Here is a 25,722-nt window from a genome sequence, read left to right as displayed (position 1 = left end):
GGAACTTTAAAAAAGGCGAAGCCTATGAGAATATCTCGAGGTACTTCAGGAACATACTGAAATCATGGGAACAATCTCAGAAAGTACCCTTTCGAAAAGAAGAATCCTTACTTACCTTACCGGTCAGGCTAAGGCCGGGGTGGCCTCTGCTGTACATAGTAGCCGCCTCCATTCCACTCGGTCCATGGCTGTTTGTCTCCAGTTCCGCACTCTGCGTAGGGTCCGCAGATCGTCCTCCACTTGGTCGACCCACCTAGCTCGCTGCGCTCCACGTCTTCTTGTACCGGTCGGATGACTCTCGAGAACCATTTTAGTCGGGTTGCTATCCGACATCCTGATGACGTGACCCGCCCACCGTAGCCTCCCGATTTTCGCGGTATGGACGATGGTTGGTTCTCTTAGCAGCTGATGCAGCTCGTGGTTCATTCGCCTTCTCCAAGTCCCGTCTTCCATCTGCACTCCGCCGTAGATGGTACGCAACACCTTCCGTTCGAAAACTCCAAGGGCGCGTTGGTCCTCTGCACGTAGGGTCCATGTTTCGTGCCCATAGAGGACGACCGGTCTAATCAGCGTTTTGTAGATGGTTAACTTCGTGTTACGGCGAACTTTGTTCGATCGTAGAGTTCTGCGGAGTCCAAAGTAAGCACGATTTCCTGCCACAATGCGCCTCTGAATTTCTCTGCTGGTGTCGTTGTCGTCGGTCACCAGTGAGCCCAAGTACACGAATTCTTCAACCGCCTCGATTTCATCACCGTCGATATGAATTCGGGGTGGCGGGCGCGGTGATTCCTCCCTGGAGCCCTTTACCATCATGTACTTTGTCTTCGACACATTAATGACTAATCCGATTCGCTTGGCTTCACTCTTTAGTCGGATGTACGTTTCCGCCATCGTCTCAAATTTACGAGCAATAATATCAATATCATCGGCGAAACCAAGCAGCTGAACGGACTTCGTGAAAATCGTCCCACTCGTGTTTATCCCCGCTCTTCTTATTACACCCTCCAAAGCAATGTTGAACAGCAAACACGAAAGACCATCACCTTGCCGTAACCCTCTGCGAGATTCGAAGGGACTCGAGAGTGTCCCTGATACTCGAACTACGCACATCACTCGATCCATCGTCGCCTTGATCAACCGTATCAGTTTATCCGGGAATCCGTATTCGTGCATAATCTGCCATAGCTGTTCTCGATCGATTGTATCATATGCCGATTTGAAATCGATGAACAAGTGATGTGTGGGCACGTTGTATTCGCGGCATTTCTGCAACACCTGGCGGATGGCGAACATCTGGTCTGCTGTAGCGCGTTCACCCATAAATCCAGCCTGATATTGCCCCACGAACTCTCTTGCAATCGGTGATAGACGGCGGCATAAAATTTGAGAGAGTATCTTGTAGGCAGCGCTCAGTAGTGTGATCGCGCGGTAGTTCCCGCAATCCAACTTGTCGCCCTTTTTGTAGATGGGACACACGATACCTTCCATCCATTCCTCCGGTAATACTTCCTCCTCCCAAATCTTGGTAATGACCCAGTGTAGTGCTCTCACCAGTGCTTCTCCACCGTATTTTAGAAGCTCGCTTGGTAGTTGATCTGCTCCAGCGGCCTTGTTGTTTTTCAACCGGCCAACCTCCTCCTCAATCTCTTGAAGGTCAGGGGCCGGAAGTCTTTCGTCCTGTGCACATACTCCTAGATCTGTTACCACGCCATCTTCGGTACTTGCAACGTCGCCATTGAGGTGCTCATCGTAATGCTGCCGCCACCTCTCGACCACCTCACGCTCGCTCGTGAGAATATTCCCGTGATTATCTCGGCACATGTCGGCTTGTGGCACAAAGCCTCTGCGCGAGCGGTTCAGCTTCAGAAGAATCCTATAAAATTAATTTAAGGAATCCTCAAAATACTCTTACATGAAACAAAAATGATGAAATTCCTGAGAGATTTTCCGTAAAATCTCAGAAGAAAGTCCTAGATAAATCACTCATTTTCATGTTTACCTTGATAAATCCCTGAAAAATCCTCATAAAAATCCCCAAGTAATCTCTGGAGAATTCCCAAAAGAAACACTTTTAAAACTTCCGATGGAACTCCTGGGTGAATTCCCATGGAATCCTTGGAGAAAATCACGATTGAATCTTTTGAGCAATCCCCGGCGGAATTCTTGGAGTAATTTCCGAAGGAATCACTGCAAACTACCAAAAGAATCCCGCGTGAATTTTTACAAGAAAAATTCTTTGAGGAAATTCTCAATGAATTCTTGAAAAAAAAAATCGGGTGTCTATTCAGCTTATTGTGCATCGATCTAACAATTTTCCGTCTACTCGACCTAATGTCACAGTATTACTTGGCATACGGTTAGGAAAATCTGAATAATGACAAATTAAAAAAAAATGAAAATACCTTAATAAGTATCGTAAGTTTCGCGAACAAAATCCCAGCTCTTCCCAAATTTTGTCGTCAATTCTGATTGATTAATCATCTCAATCGGGTTCAATACTTTCCCACCGACCAAACCTAACTTTTCCATCGATCAAAACCCGTCGAAACAAAATGCTTTCTTCAATTTACGCCCTAATTTATTATTCAACGGACAAAGAGGATTTGCTCGTTTGTCGAACTCTTTAATGAAACTGACTCGCAACCATTTTAATCTTCCGGTCACATCGTGTCGCCCCTGGAAGACCTGGTCTGAAGAGGGCGCCAGAGGTGACAACGAGAGGGTCTCAAACTTCTCCGGGATCCATAATTCGACTGGAACTTCATTTGGCCGAACAAAGGGCACGAGGACCTCTTTGGAAAATAATTAAATCGTCCATCAAAATCCGTTATGCAGCAGCGGCGGTGGAGGTGGAAAGCTGCAAAGAAAACAAAGAAGGAACAAGCGGAACGAATGAGCAAAACTTTCCCCAAGGAAAATATATCTTGTTAACCTTTTCGCAGAGCGAGGGAAAACCCGATTTCCATCATCGGTCGGTGTGGAGTGTATAACTGGGAATGATTGGATAGGTATCAACATCAACATGAAGCAATGCGATTCAACAGCCAACACCCGGTTGGTAGACCATGCCAGCAGCGCTACCACAACGATGAATGGCTTTCCGGTAAGGCGCTGCTGGCTGGCTGGAAGAAAATGAAAGTAGGCCCTCCTCAGCCGCTCCACTCAGCGCACGTTTTTCCTCCGATCGCACCTTCGAGCTATTCTTCAGGTGTTCTTCGAAAGCACACAATCCGATCGTGCGTGACGCGTGTGTATTTGGATTATTGTGAGGGTCTGAATGTGTGTCGGTCGGCAAATGTGGAAAACTTCAATAATTTGAAACTTTCCGTATTGTTGCATTTCAGGGCGAGAGAGCTTGAATAAGGGTTGAAAAGATTTTCCCGCTACCGGGGCTGGGTGTGTTTATTCTTCTCAAACATGGAAGCATTCCACAGCGCAAACACATACGTGTTCACCACATTTCCAGATTTTTCGAATGTGTTCCCATGCCATGCCATCATGTATGGCAAAACGAAAGAGGGAAGAAAGATGCGCTCTTAAGATTCGGGTCAGTAGCGACCGAAGGGAAAGGGGAACCCGAGTTTATAACTGGCTTAGCAAACTTGAAATTGTGAGAAGTTCAATACCGACAAGGAACATTTTAAAAACGACTTTCATCTTAAAAATTTAAGATCATAATGGAATGAAACATCAATATAAGAATGAAATAGCAACGTTCAGATTGTGTCAGAAAAACAAAATGATCAAACCAAGAATCAATCAATCTATAGCTGCTACTTAATCATTGATGAGAACATTAAAAATTGTAAGTACATACTAAATTTATGAACTTCCAGCTAACCTACTTTCTCAGTGTAAAGCAATAAATGCTAAATGGCCTAATCAGTAAGAGGAAAGTCGGATTAAAAATCAAAAGCAGATGACCTTGCTCCACCATTGGCATAAAAACCCCATCTCGAGTTCACAAAGGCTTGGCCACTCTCCGAAGTAGCGTCAACCGAAAAGGAACAAAACCCCTTTCAGAAAGTTTTCCGGGAAATCGATTGTGTACCGTCTCCATAATGAGACATAACAACACACAATAGGATTCATTCCCAATAAGCATCACATCGTCTTATGTTTTACCCTCGTTTTTTTCACTGTTTTCAGCTCTTCTTCTTTGTCCTCATCTGAATCGTACCCCGTCATCAGTAACCGATAGATTGGATTGAATGAGACCTCACCCCCTCTTCCTCCCTCAGCTTTGATCACACAAAAGCAGATCAGTAGCCAGCATCTCTAACTGCTCCACACACAACAGTCAAACGAGGCGATGGCTTCCCCTGATGGCAAACGGTAAACAATGGCGAAGCATTTCTTTCATTCAATTTTTCCAATTCCACACACAACCTACTCTACTACCGCCATCAGAGAAGAAGAACAATGATGAGATTTTAGTACCCCTCCCCGCACCCACGCTTCACTTTTTTTTCTCACTTTTTCCCGGAGATATTAGCCTCCATTTCCCGCTAACAACCGAAAAAACATACACACCGCCATTAGGTATAACTCTCGCTACTACGGAGGACGCAGTCTTTTCGAGCCCGGGCCCCGGACCAATATGTTCAACATCAGAGCCATTCTCGGCAACGTCGTCGTCGTTGTCTTCGTCAGTTTTCTCGATTGTTATTCTTCTCTTTAGACGAAAGTCACATCACACTTCGAAGCACGGCACCACCACCACCACCGGATCAGTTCGCTTACCTTTTTCACAAATATTGAATCATAAGCACAAATATGGAACAATTGCGTTAGAGTGCGACAGGTTTGACGGATGTCAGCAAAGAAGGGGAAACATTCGATGACGCGGCATTGATTTGTGACAAATTGGATATAGGACATTATGCAGAACACACTTAATAATCTCATGGAATGTTAAAGCTTGTCTTAATTTTGAAAAACCTAGAGCTGTTGTCAGTACCACAATCTCCCAGAGTGGGGCCATATAGCTGTATATTGAAGCTAAATGCATGAACTTTTGGAATTTCACTACCCAGAAAAAGTTGTCGAATCACGTGCCAGGCAGATGAATGCGAACGTTGAGTGTTTTCATAATTAGGTAGGATGTCAATATTCATGCCCATTTGCATATACTAATTATCGAGATCCGGCTATACATCTCCAGAACGAGCTCGGAGCGAAGAAACGCCAAATTCACGAATAAGTGAGCGAAACCGCGAGCAGCCAACGTCGTAGCCCATCAACGCAATTCGCTTCTCACGAAGAGTGAACCTTTATGACAGTTGAAATGCTGGTTCAACGCATTACTCGTGTCAACATCGAAGCTTTATCATTTCAGGACAGATAAAAACAGTCATTCGTAGCATAAACTCAAACAGATTTGATAAAACTGGGTCGATAGCTTATCAGCCGTTATGTTCAAAGTTGAACCCGTAGTATCTGCTAGTGTAAATCAAATGTTTTTCTGCCTGGTGATCACTCGTAACGAACAATCTTTCGACCGTCTAAATCACGACATAAGTGTAACCCATGTTGAGACGATCGCCTCCCTTGAATCGTTCCCCTTGTTAATAAGACAACCAGGTGTGGATCCCGGTCGGTCAGAGTAGATTGGCACCATCGGTGATGTTTTGAGAGAACACCGAGATCCTAGCCGACATCAGATTTCATCAACCAACCAATAGTCGTTGAAATGTGCGTTGGGATCGCATCCCGGGATCGGAGTTCGAAGAGCATGACAAGATAGACTTCGATCGAATGATTACCGAAGCGCTCCTAGAGAACCCTTCCGCAAGTACTGATTCGATGAGGGTGCTCAGTGAAACCGCTGCGTTACGTTGTAATTACCACCAACAACTTGGATTCCACTCTGAAATAGCACTCCAATCAGTAACACTCGCTCAGCTATAAATCAAGTCACGGCCGAGAGAAATCCAATTTTTTGCAAGCCATCATAGTCGATGTCGACTCATCATCGATGTCGAAGTTCATCTCAAAAGAACTCTTGAACATAACTGTCGTGACCAGAGCTACTAACTCTGTCACTTGCCCACAGCTTTAAATAGCCGCAGTGAGGAAATTCCAAAATCCTCACTGCCGGTAAACTGCGATATGGCTGCTGTTGCCGACTTTCCAACGCTCCGACTTGCAGAAAGCGGTTCCACCCGCTTGCTTTTTGTCGGAGCGAAGTTACTCCTGTTGAGCCTGTCCGTCGTCGTTTGCTTCAGTCTATCAACTGACTCGCACACTGCGCTCAGCGCACAGTTTGCATGAGGCTCGCTCACACGTTGCCACGTTTTTCCTCGATTCTGACAAGCGCTCATATTATCAAGCAATGGGCGATCTCGCTAGTACGTTATAGGGGTGTTTATGTATTTTTATTTCGATGTATTTTTTTTTCTCTTCCGTATCAGTATTTAATTCTACAATTCTTATACATTTCAATACCATAACTTTTATATTATTCAATACCCAATCTCTTATCCTACAATAACCAGTCTAGATATGCCGGCAAATTTTGCGTCATCCACCGACCATCCGGAATTTTTTCAGAGAAACCATTCCAATCCATTGTATATGAGCAGCTTCGGAAACTAGTACCAAAACTGTGATACTGATAGCTCCGAAGTCTTCAGAAGCCCCACAGGAGTAGCTCTCTGCCCCGTCCGATACGGAACAGCCTGTTCGCATTGCGGCAACCGTTGTAATCTCCAACACCACATCGAAGAAGCCGAGGAAGGCGTCCGAAATGAGACCGACGCACCCAAAATTGACGCAAAATCGAATCCATGGCAAGTAGTCTCCACACCGCAGCATCCGTCGTATAGACAGCGCCCGTCACTCCTTCGTCCACGGCAGATTTGACAAAGTGCAAAGCCTGATTCACGTGAAGTCCACTCCGGATGAGTAGCTCTTGCCCGCTCAGAGAGACCGTTCTACACCACCCGTGTCTACTATCGCACATAGAGCCATCATCGTGGGCTGCAAAACGGTGAGTCGATAAGGAGAGCGTCTAACATAGCTCTGATCCTCACAAGTTCCACCTCATGCTTCCACGGGTCAAGCGATGACAAAGACCGCCAGCTAAGAGTTGTGTGCTTAGCTGGTAGTGCAGCCTGGGCACTGTTGTCCTTCTGACTTCAGCTAGATTGAGGAGGTACGATCCGAGTGTCTGTTCACCAAGGAGGTGCGGCTCAAACAGCGTCTGTTCTGGCATCCAGCGGCTGAGTAAGAAACGCTGCACCACGCCCAGCTAGATCCAAGGTGGTAGTCCCATCAGCGTGGTCGTCCCAGTGTTGGTTGGGACGTTAAACAGAACGGCACGATGGCCCTCCGGCGAGACAGAAGTGTTGGCGTAGGCCCAATAAGCCACCCGTAAAAATCCCCATTGCGAATAACATAGGAGAAAATACGACTCGATACAATCGGCAAAGACCCACGCGATGAAATAAGGACTACGATTGGAAACATGGAACATGGAATTGCAAGTCACTAGGTTTCGCAGGATGTGACAGGATAATCTACGACGAACTACATCCCCGCAACTTCGACATCGTGACGTTGCAGGAACTTTTGTTGGACTGGACAGAAAGTGTGGAAAAGCGGGCATCGAGCGGCTACCTTCTACCAAAGCTGTGGCACCACCAATGAACTGGGAACAGGATTTATAGTGTTGGGCAAGATGCGACAACGTGTGATCGGGTGGCAGCCGATCAACGCAAGGATGTGCATGTTGAGAGTTAAGCGCCGTTTCTTCAACTACAGCATCATCAACGTCCACTGCCCACACGAAGGGAGACCCGATGACGAGAAAGAAGCGTTTTACGCGCAGTTAGAGCAAACATACGATGGTTGCTCGCCGCGTGACGTGAAAATCGTTGTCGGCGACATGAACGCGCAGGTAGGAAGGGAGGAAATGTACAGACCGGTAATCGGGCGAAACAGCCTGCACGCCGTATCGAATGATAACGGCCAGCGATGCGTAAACTTTGCAGCCTCCCGTGGTATGGTAGTCTGAAGCACCTTCTTCCCCCGCAAAGATATCCACAAAGCCACCTGGAGATCACCCGACCACCAAACAGAAAACCAAATCGACCACGTTCTAATCGACGGTAAATTCTTCTCGGATATAACCAATGTCCGCACATACCGCAGTGCGAATATAGATTCGGATCACTACTTAGTAGCTGTATGCATGCGCTCAAAACTTTCGACAGTTATCACCACGCGTCGAAGTCGAACGCCGCGACTCAACATCGAGCAGCTGCGTAACGTAGAAGTGGCTCAAGACTACGCGCAGCAGTTAGCAGTGGCCTTACCAACGGAAGAGCAGCTTGGCGCAGCTACACTTGAAGATGGCTGGAGGGACATCCGGGAGGGAGGGATCCGCCATCCGGGGCTGGAGGGATCCGCCATAGGTAGTACCTCGGCTACAGCAATAGGTTTCGCGACTCCGAATCACAGAAACGACTGGTACGACGGCGAATGTGAACAGTTAAAAAACGAGAAGAATGCAGCATGGGCGAGAATGCTGCAACACCGTACGAGAGCGAATGAGGCACGATACAAACAGGCGCGGAACAGGCAGAACTCAGTCTTCCGGATGAAGAAGCGCCAGCAGGAAGAACGAGATCGCGAAGCGATGGAAGAGCTGTACCACGCTGAGGACACACGAAAGTTCTACGAGAAGCTGAACCGCTCGCGCAGAGGCTTTGTGCCACAAGCCGACATGTGCCGAGATAATCACGGGAATATTCTCACGAGCGAGCGTGAGGTGGTCGAGAAGAGGCGGCAGCATTACGATGAGCACCTCAATGGCGACGTGGTAACAGATCTAGGAGTATGTGCACAGGACGAAAGACTTCCGGCCCCTGACCTTCAAGAGATTGAGGAGGAGGTTGGCCGGTTGAAAAACAACAAAGCCGCTGGCGCAGATCAACTACCAAGCGAGCTTCTAAAATACGGTGGAGAAGCACTGGTGAGAGCACTGCACTGGGTCATTACCAAGATTTGGGAGGATGAAGTATTACCGGAGAAATGGATGGAACATATCGTGTGTCCCATCTACAAAAAGGGCGACAAGTTGGATTGCGGGAACTACCGCGCGGTCACACTACTGAGCGCTGCCTACAAGATACTCTCTCAAATTTTATGCCACCGTCTATCACCGATTGCAAGAGAGTTCGTGGGGCAACATCAGGCAGTATTTATGGGTGAACGCGCTACAACGGACCAGATGTTCGCCATCCGCCAGGTGTTGCAGAAATGCCGCGAAGACAACGTGCCCACACATCACTTGTTCATCGATTTCAAATCGGCGTATGATACAATCGATCGATAACAGCTATGGCAGATTCCCGGATAAACTGATACGATTGATCGAGGCGACGATGGATCGAGTGATGTGCGTAGTTCGAGTATCAGGGAAACTCTTGAGTCCCTTCGAATCTTGCAGAGGTTTACGGCAAGGTGATGGACTTTCGTGCTTGCTGTTCAACATTACGTCAGAGGGTGTCACTAGGAGAGCGGGGATAAACACGAGTGGAACGATTTTCACGAAGTCCGTTCAGCTGCTTGGTTTCGCTGATGATATTGATATTACAGCTCGTGAATTTGAGACGATGGCGGAAACGTAGATCCGACTAAAGAGTGAAGCCAGGCGAATCGGATTAGTCATTAATGTGTCGAAGACAAAGTACATGATGGCAAAGGGCTCCAGGGAGGAATCTCCGCGCCCGCCACCCTGAATTTATATCGACAGTGATGAAATCGAGGCGATTGAATTCGTGTACTTGGGCTCACTGGTGATGGCCGACAACGACACCAGCAGAGAAATTCAGAGGTGCATTGTGGCAGGAAGTCTTGCTTACTTTGGACTCCGCAGAATAATCGAATAAAGTTCGCCATAACACGAAGTTAACTATATACAAACCGGTCGTCCTCTATGGGCACGAAACATGGACCCTACGTGCAGAGGACCAACGCGCCCTTGGAGTTTTCGAACGGAAGGTGTTGCGTACACCATCTACGGCGGAGTGCAGATGGAAGACGGGACTTGGAGAAGGCGAATGAACCACGAGCTGCATCAGCTGCTGAAAGAACCAACCATCGTCCATACCGCGAAAATCGGGAGGCTACGGTGGGCGGGTCACGTCATCAGGATGTCGGATAGCAACCCGACTAAAATGGTTCTCGAGAGTCATCCGACCGGTATAAGAAGACGTGGAGCGCAGCGAGCTAGGTGGGTCAACCAAGTGGAGGACGATTTGCGGACCCTACGCAGAGTGCGGAACTGGAGATCAAGCTAGTAGTATATGAGTTAAAACAAAGTACATTCTGGTGGACTTAACAAAACACAAAAATATACATCTAGAAAGTAATGCTTTTGACAGACGAGTAAATTAATAATTCTACCTTGAATCCATACTCGTGGCTGTCAACAATGTGAGTAGTGAAATTTGAAGGCGTATCAAACAGCGGTTCAAAAAGATTCATACCAACTGTTTCATATTCAAAACGCTTTTAAGACCTGTGGTCCTCTACGGACACGATATATGGAACGGACAATGCTCGAGGAGGACCCTTATGAACTTTGACGGTATGCATGAGACCAACATGTGGCGGAGGCAAAAGAACCACGACCTCGTTGCACTCTACGCCAAATCAGCATCCTGAAGGTAGCTACAGCCGGAAGGATACGGTTTGCAGCAAATGTTGCGATAATGCCGGAGAGCAGCCCTGCAAATTTGATGTTCAACACTGATCCAGTTGGCACAAGAAGGCGTAAGGTGCAGACTGCACAGCTTTAGAATGTCATTAGTTGTTGTAGCATTTCATATTCATTATCCATGTAACATTATTCATGTAAAATACCTGTCATTGAATATTCTAACATAAAGAATTTCCGGAGGCCTTAAGATAACTGGGAAAGTTGTTCGAAAAGTTTATCCAAAAAAAAAGCGTAACACATTCTCCAGCGAATAAAGAAAATATGTTTTGCCCTACGTACTCAGAAGTCAATACCGAGAACACTGGAATAGCAATGAAGAAAATTTTGAAGCAGCAACTTTTTCCCACGCGTGCCGTTTCATTAGCATCATTCCAACACTGCCGCCACCGCCGCCAGCCAGAAGACAGGAAGTGTTATGCTTTATGCTTCAGTTACCACCCTCCGCCATCCACACAGCTGAGACGACCAACCGACCGACGACGACCACTCACTCTCACTTGGTCGCTTCCGAGTTGATAACTACACCTATACCTACCAAGAGAAGATATCCCTCGGAGTCGGGGGGAAGCCGGAATGTCGCTCTTGTTCGTCGAGCCTCGAAGCCAAAGCGCGGCAAAATTTCAACTTCCCAGTGGCTGCTGCGTCTCCTTCCTCTCGGTAAACAGCCATTACCCGACTTGGTCGCCTTCTTGCGCCGCCCGGTCGTCTATTGTTTATAAGTGCAATAGACACACTTAAAGAGGCGAGGGCAAAGTTTTTAATGGTTCTCCGTGGAGCAGCTAGCTAGGCCTTTCCTAACGGCGGCAACACAAATCCTCATCTTCGAGCGTTAAAATGACGACGACGCTGTTGGTTGGTTGGGATGGCACTGGCGCTGGAGTCGCTGATGATGATGACTTCGTTTTACTTTTTTGTTTGCTGCCAGCAGCCGGGTGGATGTTTGCTGGTTTGGGATCGGAAATAAGCGCGGAATTGTGTGCGCTTCGTTACACGGATCGGTGCCCCTCGTTGGGGATAAATTAAGTTAATCTGGCAGGAATGCACTGACTGGGTTCGTCGCGGGTTCAAGTGCCTTCGGGGGAAAGGCTTTTCTTGAGTTGAGGTATGTATACATTATGCAACGGGTGGGATGAGTTAGTTCACGAAGAAAAATCGATTGGATTCAACCGGGGATGTTATATACGGAATATACGAAATTTTCGATACATGTGTCGAAAAATAAACGATATCTTCCATATATTGATCCTTCTCTACATTCTATATATAAATCCAACAAGTAATCTTTTAAAAGTATTAATAAAAAGTCTAAGCAAAATATGCTGAATATTTTCTAATAGACTATATTGTAGATAACTCAATGCACATATGTACAGATGGCTAAATTATTGATTAAATTGGGAAAAAATCCACAGCTCAGGTGAGATTTGAACTGACGACCCTTATTTAAATCTCACCTGAGCTGTAGATTTTTTGCAAATTTAATCAATAATTTAGCCATCTGTACATATGTACGTTGAGTTATTTGAAAATCATAATTGACCACACGGATTGGTATTACCGAAAATGTGCACTTTGAGTGAGTTATTTTGTAGAACTGTTGAAATAATATTCTGTTCTGGGGATGTGCAAAAGAATTCTAAAAATATCTAGAAAAAAATTTGTCTTGAGTCTTGATGAAACATCCAGTGAAATATTTGACGAAAATTCCAAGAAGTTCTTTTAAAATTGTTTAAGATTAATCTTTATTTTGTTTTTCCTAAAATTCTATTGAGTTTCTACCATGAGTTTATTCAAGAACTCCTTTATAAACAATGCTACGCATTCCTTCCAAAAATGCACCACGAAATTCGTTTCAATGAATTCCATTGAAAAAGTTTACACCATGTACTTAACCCTCTAATACCCAATTTTTTTATTTTGATCTAAATATCATTTATCGTCATCTAAAATCGATATAAACATGTTTTGGAAGATGATTCTTTTTAATTCTCGATTTCGTGAATTTCAGTTTTTGATTTTTCTAATTTTTATTTTTGAACATCCCCACACTTTTATATTTTTCCTGGAAGCCAAATTGGGGAACGGATTTTTTGAGATGGAAACATTTTGAGATTTTATGATTATTGTTGAATTATTATTATTTTAAATTTTTTTCACAGAAAATTTTATTTTCCTTGTAATTTTAAGGAAAATAATTTTAGAGTGTTTTCGATTCCCTTAAACTATTAAACAAGGATAGAATGATTTGGGAAAAATTAAAAATATGTTAATTGTAGCAATTCAATACAAAATAAACAATGACTTCTAAAAGGTGACAAAAACATCAATTTTTCAATGATTTTTTAAAAATGTAAATACGCTTTAAAATACACCAAAAATCATTTTGAGATATACAAAACAGTCCTTAATATCAGCCAAAAATATAAAAAAAATGATTTTCCGCGTAACAAAAATTACAAAAATGCTCAAACTATACCCCGTCTAAAGCCAGGATTGGGTATTAGAGGGTTAATAAATTTCTCAAAAATTTCTTCTAGAAACTTCTCTATAGGGTCCTACAGAATTTCATCCAAGAGCTCTTCTAGGAAGCCTTCCATAGGTTTGCTCATCAATTCCCGAATTATTTTTTTTATAAATTCCTTCAGAAACGTCTCCAAAGTTTCCTTCAGAATTTATTCCAGGTGATTTTCATATATTCTTCTTGGATTTTTTTTTTAGAAATTTCGCCAGAGCTTTATTTAGAAATTCCATTAGAAGTTCTTTCTGGAAATTTTGGAGATTTTTTTCTGAGCATTCTTCAGATGTTCCCCTCAAAAATCAGGAATTTCTTCCACAAGGATTTCTTTTTTTATTCTGCCAGGAATTACTTCACGAGTTCTATCTGATATTATTTAAGAAAATATTCAAGGGATTTCTTGGAATTTGCTCCAGAAATTTCTCGAATATTTCTTAGGGAATTCCACAAGAGACTTCAATGGAAGTTCCCGCAGCAATGTCTCTAGAAATTTCATAGAGAAAACTCTGCATTCCAGAGATCTCTTTTATTTATAACTTTAAGTAATTCGAATTTGAATTCTTTGAGCAATTATTTCAGAAATTTATTCAAAAATAGTCCTATCAATTTCAGCAGGGACGCTTGTAGAAATTTAAAAAAAATGGACCAGGAATCTTCCTGTTTCTCAAGATATGTTAAAAAAGAATCTTTCGAAAAATAAGTTCACATTAGATGATTCTCCAGAATTTTTATCCAAGGGGTTTTCCAGGTTTTCTTCCAGGAATTTTTTTAAGAAGTCTTTCAAGAAGCCTCCAAGGAATTTGACTAGAGATTTTTTTCAGACATCGCTGCAGCCTAAGATCAGTTCGGTATTTTTCCCATCCTTTTACCGAGTTCTCAACAACAGATTCAACTCGGTGTGCTCGATTATGCTTTTTGCTGAATACTCTGTAAATGAGTAAACGAGTTCTGCAAATGAACTGTCAAAAATTTCAGATTAACGGTAAATATCGTTACTGGTGAACGGTAAATATTGATTACCGAGCGTACCGAGTCAAATCTTCTGTTGAGAACTCAGAAAAAAGAAATAAAACATACCGAACTCAGTGAAAGGAAAAAAATGAACTGGAAAATCAGAATCTTAGTGTGTAAATTAAGTTGTGGAATAACCCCTAGATATACCTCTGAAAAGTAACTTCTTGGATGTTTTGCGGTTTTCTTCAAGAAATCTTTGAGATATCTTCGAAGGAATCCTTTAAAAAATATCATGATAAACTTCTGGAAGCACTTGGAAAGTGATTTCTAAAAAAGTCATGAAATTATTTTTAAATGAAATAATGGAGGAGTGTTAAAAAAAGAAAATCCTGAAGGGATTTTTGAAGGATATCCTTGAAAAAATTTCGAAGGTAACCCAAGATGAATGTATGAAGAATTCTCAAAAAGCATTCAGCAGGAATACATGTAGAAATTACAGACAAAAGGATTCTCGAGCATTTTCCGAAGTACTTCCTCCGGTGGACTTCCTGTCTATATGTAAAAAGTAAGTTACCTTTGACGGTTCTCCAATTTGTTTGCACTTTTACACGTGCAAAATAGACTCTGTGATATTGGGACTTCTTCCAGGGTTTCCTTTGGAAATCGCTACAAATAAAAAAAAATATTTCCAAGATTTTTTTTAAAGAAATTCGTCACGGCATTTCTTCAAAAACTTTGCAAGGATTGTCCCTCAAAAAGCTCCTGAAATTTTTCATCGGCTTCTTTAAAAAATCTATTTCAGATTCACTCGGAAATTTTCTCCAAGGATTTCTTTAGTTCTTTCAGAGATAGTTAAAACTCCTTCTGTTTTTGCTTTTCTCGTACACTAAGTGTACTGGAAAGGCTATATGTTCACTCCAAAAATGACTTTTTGATAGGAGGCCCGGAGGGTGGAGTCATATATACCAATCAACTCAGCTCGACGAGTTGAGGTGATGTCTGTGTGTGTGTATGTGTGTGTGTGTGTATGTATGTGTGTATGTGTGTGGTCAAAATAAACTCACATCACTTTTTTGAACTAAACCTCAACCGATTTTAATGACCGACGGTTCATTCGACGCGGAATCTCATTGTTTCCTATTGAAAATGGTTCGAATCGGTCCAGCCGTTCCGGAGTTATAGCCATTTAGGTGTTCCTGACCGGTACCCCAGGAAGGGGCCAGATATGAAAACGCTACAAATCTATTCATGCGGCACATCAAATTACGGCATTTTAGATAACTTGATTAATGGAAAGCAGAAAAATAGTCTGAGACCATATCTGAACCGGTAGTGTCCCGGAACCGGTTCCGGGTGTCCCGCCGGAAGTGGCCAAACATAAAAGTGAACTAAACCAATGCATGCGACACATCAAACCGCGACTTTTTCGATAACCTGATGAACAGTAAGAAGGAAAACATGCTCAGACCACATCGGAACCGGTAGTGTTCCGGAACCGGTACCAAATGTCCCGCCGGAGGTGGCCAAGTATAAAAGTTAACCAGACCCATGCATGCGACATATCAAATAGTGGCTTTTTTGACATCCTGATGAAAGGTAAGCAGGACAATATTCTCAGACCATATTTGAACCGGTTGTGTTCCGGAAATGGTTGTGTTCCGGAACCGGTTCCGGGTGTCCCGCCGGAAGTGGTCAAATATGGAATTGAACTAAAATCATGCATGCGACATATCAAACCGCGGCTTTTTCGATAAACTGATGAACAGTATGCAGGAAAGCATTCTCAGAACATATCGGAACCAGTAGTGTTCCGGAACCGGTTCCAGATGTCCCGCCAGAGGTGGCCAAGTTTTAAAGTTAACCAAACCCATACATGCGACATATCAAATAGTGGCTTTTTTGATATCCTGAAGAACAGTCAGCAGGAAAATATTCTCAGACCATATGTATCTGAACCGGTAGTGATCCGGAAACGGTTCCGGGTGTCCCGCCGGAAATGGCCAAACAAAAAAGTGCACCAAACCCATGCGACAAATCAAATCGCGGATTTTTAGGTATCTTGATTGGCAAAAAAAAAGTTTCCGGTCATATTTGGAACAACCGATAGTATTCCTCACCGATTAAGGGTGCCCCATCGGAAGTGATCAAATGTAAAGGAGAACCAACCCCATAAATAACTGTTTTGGTAACCTGATGAACGGTTAACAAGAGAAACAATCATAGACCACACTTTGGAAAACCAATACTGTGTCGAAACCGGTTCCAGGTGCTCCGCCGGAAGTGGTCAAATGTAGAACGGAACCAAACGCATGCACACCGCGCATTAACTATCGGCTTTTTCGATGATGCGCAGAACGGTCAGCAAGAAAAGTCTCAGGCCACTTTGAGACTACCGGTAGTGTACCGGAACCACTTTCAAGTGTCTCTCCGGAACTGGCGAAATGCACAAATAAGTGTTTGACAGTACATCAAATAGCAGCTTTTTTGAATACACGATGATCGATTCGTAAGAACATAGCTTCAGACTATATTTTAGACAACCGGTAGTGTCCCGAAACCAGTTCTGGGTGTCCCACTGGAAGTGGTCAAATGTAAAAGTGATCTATACCCACCCATGCATGAGATGAATCAAATCGTGTTTTTTTTTTGGGTAACCTAATGAACGTTAGCAATGAAATAGTCTCAGACTATATTTGGGAGACCCGGTGTGCTCCGGAACCTGCTCAGGAACCTGCTCCGGTACCGCATCGAAAGTAACCAAATGTACCATGCAACATATTACATCACGGCTTTTTGAATAACCCGAGGAACGGCTAACTAGAAAATAGGCTCACACCACATTACAGACTACCGGTAGGGTTGCACAACCAGCGTTTGGTGCTTCGCCGGAACTATGAAAGTAAATAAAATCAATTCAAGCGATAAATATGTGTAAGAGAACAAAATCTTACAAATTAAACCCACATACAAATAGACGCACACTATAAAAAAATTTCTGAACATTTGGGCTATATCTTATTGACCATTGAAAACAAGAGCGATAGGTAGGCTCTTGTTTTCAATGGTCAATAAGATATAGCCCAAATGTTCAGAAATTTTTTTTGTTATCTGTGATTGTGTAAAGAGTTATAGCTTAGCTTGTTAGTATCGTCTTGATATTGATCAGCCTCCAGTGTTAGTGAAGGTGCTCAATAAAGTGCTCAAGCAGTCAACTGAGAAGTCTGATATTTTTCAGCCCTGCTTGTACGTTGAACATAACGTCGGACTATGTGCAATCAATAAGTTTTAAGTCAATTCAAAGATGTCTTTGATGAAATGCTTGATTTTATATAAAAATATTCGGATTCAGAAACACTTTGACTTACGTTGTCGGAAAGATTGTGAGAACATGTTCGACGAGAAAGGCACTATCACCACTAGGTGGATTAATTTGGGTTTTTTTTTTTAGAAATTTCTCCAGCGATTTCTTTAGAACATCTTTCAAGAAATGTCTAACAAATTCTGCTATGAGTGCCTTTGAGAAATTCTTGAAGTATTCTCTCATAAATTGCTTTAGAAAATGTTTAGTTTCTTTTTGAATTTTCTCCAAATTTTTCTAGAGATTGACCAAGAAATTAATTTTGCAATTTTTTTAGAAAACCTTCCCTGGATTCCTTCTAAGATTGCTTGATGGATTCTTTTACTAAACCTTCCAAAAATTCCTCCCGGAACGTCTTTCTTGCTATTCTTTATAAATTTCTTAAAAATGTAGGGGAAATTACCTATTCTCGGCCGTTTTGTTCTCTTCGTCTTTTGGGTTTTACTCATAGGTAATACTCATTGTCACCCTATTGCATGGATCGTTTCAGAATATTTTCCAGAATTTTATTATGAATTTTCGTTAGAAGATCCTCCTGAAATTTCTACAAAACTCCTCAAGAAAACTTCCATGGGTTAACTTAAAAAATCCTACATTGATTATTTCAGGAATCCCTATGGGGGATTCAATAATATCATCCGAAATTTCTCCAGGGATTTATTCAGAATATTCTACAGAGACTACTTCAAAAAATCATTAAAAAATTCTTCCGAAAATTTTCCAAATATTCTTTCACAAATTCGTTCAGGAGTTTTTTTTTCCAGAAAATATTCAGAGATTTGTTCGGAAAGTGCTCTAGGATTTCCTTTGCAAACTCCCACATGGATGTATCCAAAAATTTCTTCAAGTATTCATCCAGAAAAATTTTCAGGTATTCCTTGCAATATTACTTTCAGTAATTCAGACAGGAGCTCTTCCATATTTCAAACAGAGATTCTTTCAGGATTTTCTCCAGATATTTCACCATGTATTACCACAGACATGTATCCCATGTTTCTTCTATGGATAACTCCAATAGTTTCTCCACGAGCTTTTCAAAATGTTATCTAGGTATTTCTATGGAAATTCCTTCAGACACATCCCACGAGTTATTTTTAGGGATCTTTGCAGAAGCTTGTCTATGTTTTTCCCGAGATATTCAGGTATTTTTTGTCAGAAATTCGTCCACAGATCCGTCCACAGAACAATACTTTTTGAAAATCCTTCAATATTGTTTTAAGGCGAAACTGGAAGCATTTCCTCATTTTTTTAGTTTTTGATATTTTATAAAATAACGAAGCAATATTTTCAGAATTGGTTTTCGTGCACATGTATAGTATGGAACAAGGTATCTTCTGATTTTTTTGTAGTGTATTTTTTTCCATTTTTGCATAAACCATTTTTTTGTGAAATTTTGTTCAAAAATGATTTCTGCAAAAACGAAAAAAAATTTCCACCACGAAAAAAAATCAGGAGATACCTTGATCCATACTCTACATGTGTACGAAAACCAATTATGAAAATATGACTTCGTTATTTAATAAAAATCAAAAACCAAAAAGTGAGGAAATGGATCCAGTTTCGCCTTAAAGGCTTTCCACACGAATATTCCTGGGATGAACCTGCCTACGGCAGAAAATCCATGAAGAAAAAGAGGAAAAAAATGAATTTTCTTATATTTCTTATTAATATTTTCTAGGAATTCCAACCAGGGATTCCTTAGAAGTTCCTCCAGGTATTTCTGCAGAACGTTCTTAACAAAATCCTCCTGAGAATCCTTCAGAAATTTCCTTGGAATTTCTTTGAATATTTCTCCGGAAATTAATTCCAAATTGCATTCCAATACTTTTAAAGGGAATCTACGTAGGATTTCTTCAGTAATTGCTTCAGAATTCCATCACATAACTACTGCTGCGATTAAAATTAAATTAATTAAATAATATAATTTTCGGAATTTCTCCAATACTTTTTTCATGGAGTATTTCTGATATTCTTAAAGAAAATGAAAGAAAATTATAAATTTTACAGGAACTGCTTTTGGAAATTCTTCCTAGCGTTTCTTCAACAATTCTTTGCGAAGTTGTTTCAGTAATTTCTGCAAAAAATCAGAATAATTTGTTTGAAGAATTTTCTCTTGTGTAATCAGATTTTTTTTTCTTGGATGTCTTTAAATAGTAATTCTTAGTAATCCTGCTAAAGTCTGCTAAGTAATTATTCCAGGAATTCATAACAAATTCTTGGAGGATCGTCTCAAGAAATGAAGAGCTTTCTGCTATTCTGAGTTTGATTTGCTGGAGATACTTTTGCAAACTTCTTTAAGAAATTCTTGATTTTTTTTAGTTTTTTGAATTTTATTAGAAATTTTTCAATTATTTTTTCTTGAAAAAAATATGGATGCAATTCCTAAAGATATCTCTTGTGCAATTACTGGATGAATGTCTTGGATAGTACCTAGGAGAATAATTGAAGAAGCACATTAAGATACCCCCTATATGTAAAAAAAAATCAAGAGAATCTTATTGAAGTCTTACAAAGTAATTCCAAGAAAAATTGCCAGGGTAATTTCTGGAATAATTCCTACAAAAAAGAGAAATTTCTGAAAGAATATTAAAAAAAGCAGAAATTGTAGACAAAGTTATTGTTGGAATTCTGCTTTTCTTCCCTCAATACATTTCAGAGTGATCCCTTTAGCATTTTCTGATAGAATTCTTAGAAGAACTCCTGGTGATCCCTCTGAAGTAATTGTTTTTTTTATTTTGAAAAATTTGTTGTTTTTTTTTTTTTTATTTTACTCGAAAGAGCACCTGTTTCTGAGCCACTCTGATTTCTTCAGATTTTTAGCACTTCATTTCGATATCTAAAATCAATTTCAAAGAGATTTTTCGAAATCACCTTTTGACAGCTGGGCAACTGCTTGACAGTTCCGCCCAGTACAAAATCCGCCGAGGGGTGACTCATCAAATCGCTTCCATACAAACTTCAAATTGATTTTTAAATAGGTTCCCGTGCACCAAAATTTATGAAAATTTGGATTTTGGTCACGTTTGGCGTGCAGATTCAAAATATGGAATTATCTCAACACCGTTAAAGAAGCAAATTCTCAAAAAAAAAATGTATACAACATTGTAAGGGATGCGTACATAAAAAAAACCCCCGTACTACTAACTGGAGAAATTTCTGAAAGAAACTCTGCAGATACAACAAAAAACAAATCCCGGAGGAATCAAAGAAATGAATTATTGAAGAAATGAAAAAAATATCGCGTATAACTGGAGAACTCTCTGCAAGCATTCACAGAAAAAGTTCTTGTAAAATGTCAAGAAATTGATTTTAAATTAATTTCTGCAGGAGCTGTGAAGAGAATCCTTGGGAAAACTTTTTTGAAAGAAGGAAGGGCCAAATAAATGCAAGGCAATGCCTAGAGGATTAGCACAAGAAATTTCCAGAAGAATCTCTTAAACATTTTCTTGAAGAGTTTCCAAATAAATGTCCGAGAAAATTCCTGAATTCTGTACATCCTTATTGCGATTATTCAAGGTGAACCTTGATTCCACTTGGCTCCTCGAGTGCGATCCCCATTCATAGAGCATCTCTCGAAGAGAATTCATTGTAAATTCAAGAAAGGCTTCATGTGACGGCAAGTTCTGGCAAATTGTTAAGGCATTTCTTGCACATTCCCGAATAAACCATATTTGCCTTTCCAAACACTGTCAATTAAATTTCTTCTGAAATTCCGAAAGACCTACGAGCTTATGGAGGTGGAAAAAGTAGTCAAGCAATATATGAAGGATACCTCGATATACATGAGAAACTACAAAAGGTTTCTATTGAACTATGACTATGAGATTATTCATCATCTATAGACAGTTCAAATGGCTGAAAATAATTGAAAATTGGAAAGTAAATACATAACGACATAAGTGAAACCCACACATCATAACAGGTAATTAAAAACATGGTGCCGAAACTGTGGCCATTATGTTTCAGCTTCCCACAGTTAAATAAAATCAACTATTCGGTAAAGGGTAGCTTTCAATTTTCTCTCACAGCTCCATCCTCTCCCACACTGCATGCTGTTTTAAATATTTTCAATTATTTGTTTTCACTTCACTAGGTTACCAGTGCGAAGGGAGCATATTTTTCCCACCCTCACCCATCCCGAAAAAAGCCATCGCGCGAAACAAAAAGGAAAGTGCTGATAACGTATGGCCCCTTGACGAGCGCGCAGCGTGCCAACAAGGAGAAAATAAATAAATACTGAAACATGCTCGCACGTCCCAGTCATCAACCCCCAGCCGCAACATAACGACAAATATACACAATAGCTACCGACGGCCGACACACATATCGCACGGGACACACGCTTGTCATCTCGTCGTCATCCGAAACACTCGCGCCGCGGAAGGAGTATGCAGTGCAGTGCGCGCAATTAACACGCAAATGTTGCCATCGCCACTGCTGCGCGCCACCATCCAGTCAAGCAGCCAAAAATGCACAGTGGTCTTAGAGTTGGATTCAATGGTTAAAAATTGATGAAAGACTGCTTTTTTTAGTGAAATCATCGTTGTTTTTCTGAAAGATTTTATCTTAATCCAGGTGGATACCACTTTGGGACCACTGTGCAGGAACACGGTGGTGGTGACAAGCCCGTGGCGTGGCTTGCTTAAAATTCCCTCTTGAACTTTGAGCATTAAAAATGCAGAGCCTCATCGGATGTCGCGCCAACTTTTTGTGTCTTTCAGGCGAGGGCTGTTTTTTCATGAATGCGAATGCAGTTCTCGTTGTTGGTAATTTGTCATTTGTATGGAAATTGGTTGATAAGATTCTTATGCTTCTAGGGTACTTACCTTGACATAAAACTTCGTTAAGTAGTAATAATATCCATAAACTGATAATAACAATACTATTCATATCTAGTAACTCTTACTTTTCAAATATTTGGTAACAGACAAAAAATACATCTATAAATTCATTTGGTTTGATGCGCGGTTCGCTGTTTTGGCTTTGGTTTCACTCTTTCATTCCGGTACTTTCACTGTTGCTGGTGATTCACTGTAAAATTCATAAAAACATATTTATAAGTCACGAATAATTGATAAGCAAGCACCAAAGGACTAACTGCGCGCTGAGTTATCCTTTGATGTTTGCTCCTCTGGCTCGGTGGCACATATGTCTTTTATCCCACGCACTCGGCTGTATGTGTGTCTGTGTGTCTGTGCTCCGGTGAACTTTGCTTCCTCGCCCCCCGCGGCATTATTGTCCGCAGGAAGTGATGGGCGGTGGGCGGGGAAGTTTGGTGGCTGAACACAGGAATCTATTTGTCGAAGATCAAAACCATCATTAGAGTGTTCATAAATATATTTACATTCCCATCACTCTTCCCCGGTACCTACTCGGTTTGAAGGTAGGTCGTTTGGTATCGACACGCTCTACATGTTGCAAATGGTTGGTTTTCGGTGCAGCGTCGTCGTCGTCAGCGCAACAACGGCACCGGCATCATCGCATAGGAAATAAGGACAAGGACCTATACACAACACAACCTCTTATTTAAGTCGGCGAGGAATGTGTCACGACAACGACGATGGCATCAGCAGCAGCAGCAGCAGTAACGGTAGCAAAGTCAGCAGTGGCAGCTTGGAGGAATGTGACACCCTCGTCACCCGGAGTCAGCTGGCCAACATTCCATAAAGGAGAAGAGTCGAGGCAGAAAGAGCAAAGAGCAATTCCGAAACATCATCATAAAGTTGAGCTTGCGGGTCGTACTTTTGGAAGGCAAAAGGATGCAGGTAGGGTGTGCAATGTGGACATTACAAGTCAACCCCAACAAATAAAAATCAAAAATATAGATTTTGAAAATACATTCTGCAATTCATGTTCTTTTCTACTAAACTCCCGTTTGTACCCGTCCCTGCTTTGAGAACAAAATCCTAAAACGATAAATTGAGGGGGTTTGAATCAAAGGTGTGTAAGTGACAAACACCCACTTTCGAGTAAATGAGGTTTAAAGTTTTAGACCAATTTTTCATCCCATACAAAATGTATGAAGTTTCAAAATCAATCCAATTTTCTCTGATTTATTGTAATTTTTCTAATCATCGTTGCAACAATCTAAAAAAAAGTTCATAAAAGCTTGAAAACCGGAGAATTTTATAATATATTCAGCTCAAAATGGTCACTTACACCCCTTTGATTCTGGGCCCCTCAATTCTGACTGTGGATCAAAGCTTATAAGAACACCAGCATTATCAAGTCCAAAAAGTTATTTACAAAAAATATAAACAGTAAATTTATGAGAACGTTTTCCACGTGGCTTCAAAACTATCGTTTGGCGTATCAGAAGTCAAACGATACCCGAGCAAAGGCAAATAACAAAATGATAACAAGTTCTGTTACCTGGGTATCATTCGTTTAATAATTGAGTTTGTTATCATTAAGGTTGAATTAAGAGCCAACATAACAAAAATGATAACCCAAATTTACTCCACGAATATCAAAATGATAAGAAGTTAAGTTATCATTAAGTTCAAGTAGATAACTAATTGTGTTATACAGTATTTTGTTCAATATTACATTTAGTTATCAACATGAAAAAATACAGCTGATTGATAACAGGTTTTGTTATCATTTGGTTATCATTCAGAGCTATTTTGCCGATCAAAATAGTAAAAATCTACTTTACCGACATAGTTTGCAGTTGAAAAAAGTTTCTTATAATTATAATTCCTGTTTTCAACTATTGCGCCCAGTGGGTCTCGAACCCTGATCGAGTGATTACCGGTCACAGCCGATACCCCTGTACCAAAGGGACTTAGTGAGAGGGAGAGTGGTTGAAGGCTACGCTTTCGTACTGCAGTCGCATTGAAGATGGAAAGCGGAATCTATTTTTAGATTCGAAGTCCACCAGACCCTCAGTTTTGGGAAAGCTTTGAAATGTGCGTTTGGAAACTGATAACATATTGTGTTATCATTTAGTATATTTATGTTGTCGCGATAAATCAAAATTTTTGATAACTAAATTTGTTATCATCTGATAATCATCAATTGGAAAAGATGATAACAAAAATAACAATATGATATCACCGATAACATAGTTTATTATCAAAGTGATATCACTTAGTTATCTGTCTTTGCTCGGATAGTATGCACATTAAAGACGTTGGAACTAGTTTCTGCCCAGATGTAGTGCTGGCCCAAAAATCACACAAAAAAGTTTTATAAGAAGTTTTTTTTTCTTTTTCTTATGCTTTATGCTTTTATGCTTCATAGTGTAAGATTATCACTTCCACAGTTATGAACTAAGAGATTCCTGTAGCAATGGCCATTTTGAATGTGTAGACTGTGCGGAAGATACTCTATGTCCACGGAAGTCAATATTTTTTTAATTACAAAATATTCCTGAAAGGAAAATGGACACGCCCCCTCCGCATGGTCTAAATACCCACGGGCTTCTCGATGTAGTTGTATGGGCTAATATCAAAAGAATATGTATTAATTATTTTGTTATTTTTTTATTGTGCCGTTGCAAACCCACGAGAGTTCATTATTTGCGCATATTTTAAAAATAATAAATAAGCTCCTCGGTAAAATTTGAATTTTTTCGCCCTCTGTCGAAGTTTAGTAAGGCGAAAAGTCTAGTCTGTGAACTAACTGGAGTCTCCAGTTAGCCTAGTGATAAAGGCTTTGGATCGTCAACCCGGAGACGGTGGGTTCGATTCCCGTTCCAGTCGGGAACATTTTCTCGACTCCCTGAGCATAGAGTATCATTGTACTTGCCTCACAATGTACAAATTCATACAATGGCAGACAAAGATAGCCCTTCAATTAATAACTGTGGAAGTGCTCTAAGAACACTAAGTTAAAGAGAGGCAGGCCAAGTTCCATTGCGAACGTCGACCCATATAGAAGAAGAAGAAGAAGTCTGTGAATAATCTAAAAATTGAAATCCCTAAATCACCTCAAATCTTATTGTACCATAATCTTAGGCTGATACAAATTTAATTTTGACTTTTTGTCTCCCCCCCTTCAAAAATTTTTGGCTGGATTTGGCATTTTGAGGGGGCAGATAAAAAAATATTTATCAAAATTTCGGGTCTTGCTTAAAATTCTTTAACAAATCCGATGAGTTTTTAATATTTTTCAGATTAAATGCTTTATTTTTTTATACCCCCCCCCTCGACCAGCCAAAGA

At 41.1% G+C, this 25,722-nt stretch overlaps 1 protein-coding gene across 13 annotated transcripts in view; it reads right to left on the bottom strand.

Moving 5' to 3' along the window:
• The window catches only part of LOC109425937 (hemicentin-1), a 365,357-nt gene that overhangs the window by 171,202 nt on the left and 168,433 nt on the right, over nucleotides 1-25,722 (bottom strand). For all 13 annotated transcript variants that reach the window (XM_062856649.1, XM_062856650.1, XM_062856648.1 and 10 more), the window contains exon 2: nucleotides 22,383-22,587. In XM_062856649.1, the coding sequence (XP_062712633.1) occupies nucleotides 22,383-22,446 (64 nt within the window). In that variant the 5' untranslated portion in view covers nucleotides 22,447-22,587. The remainder of the gene's footprint in view (nucleotides 1-22,382; nucleotides 22,588-25,722) is intronic.

The sequence above is a fragment of the Aedes albopictus genome, chromosome 3 (genome assembly GCF_035046485.1).
Source record: "Aedes albopictus strain Foshan chromosome 3, AalbF5, whole genome shotgun sequence".
Classification (NCBI taxonomy): domain Eukaryota; kingdom Metazoa; phylum Arthropoda; class Insecta; order Diptera; family Culicidae; genus Aedes; species Aedes albopictus.
The sequence above is the reverse complement of the archived record's forward strand: the minus strand, read 5'-3'. Positions and strand labels throughout refer to the sequence as shown.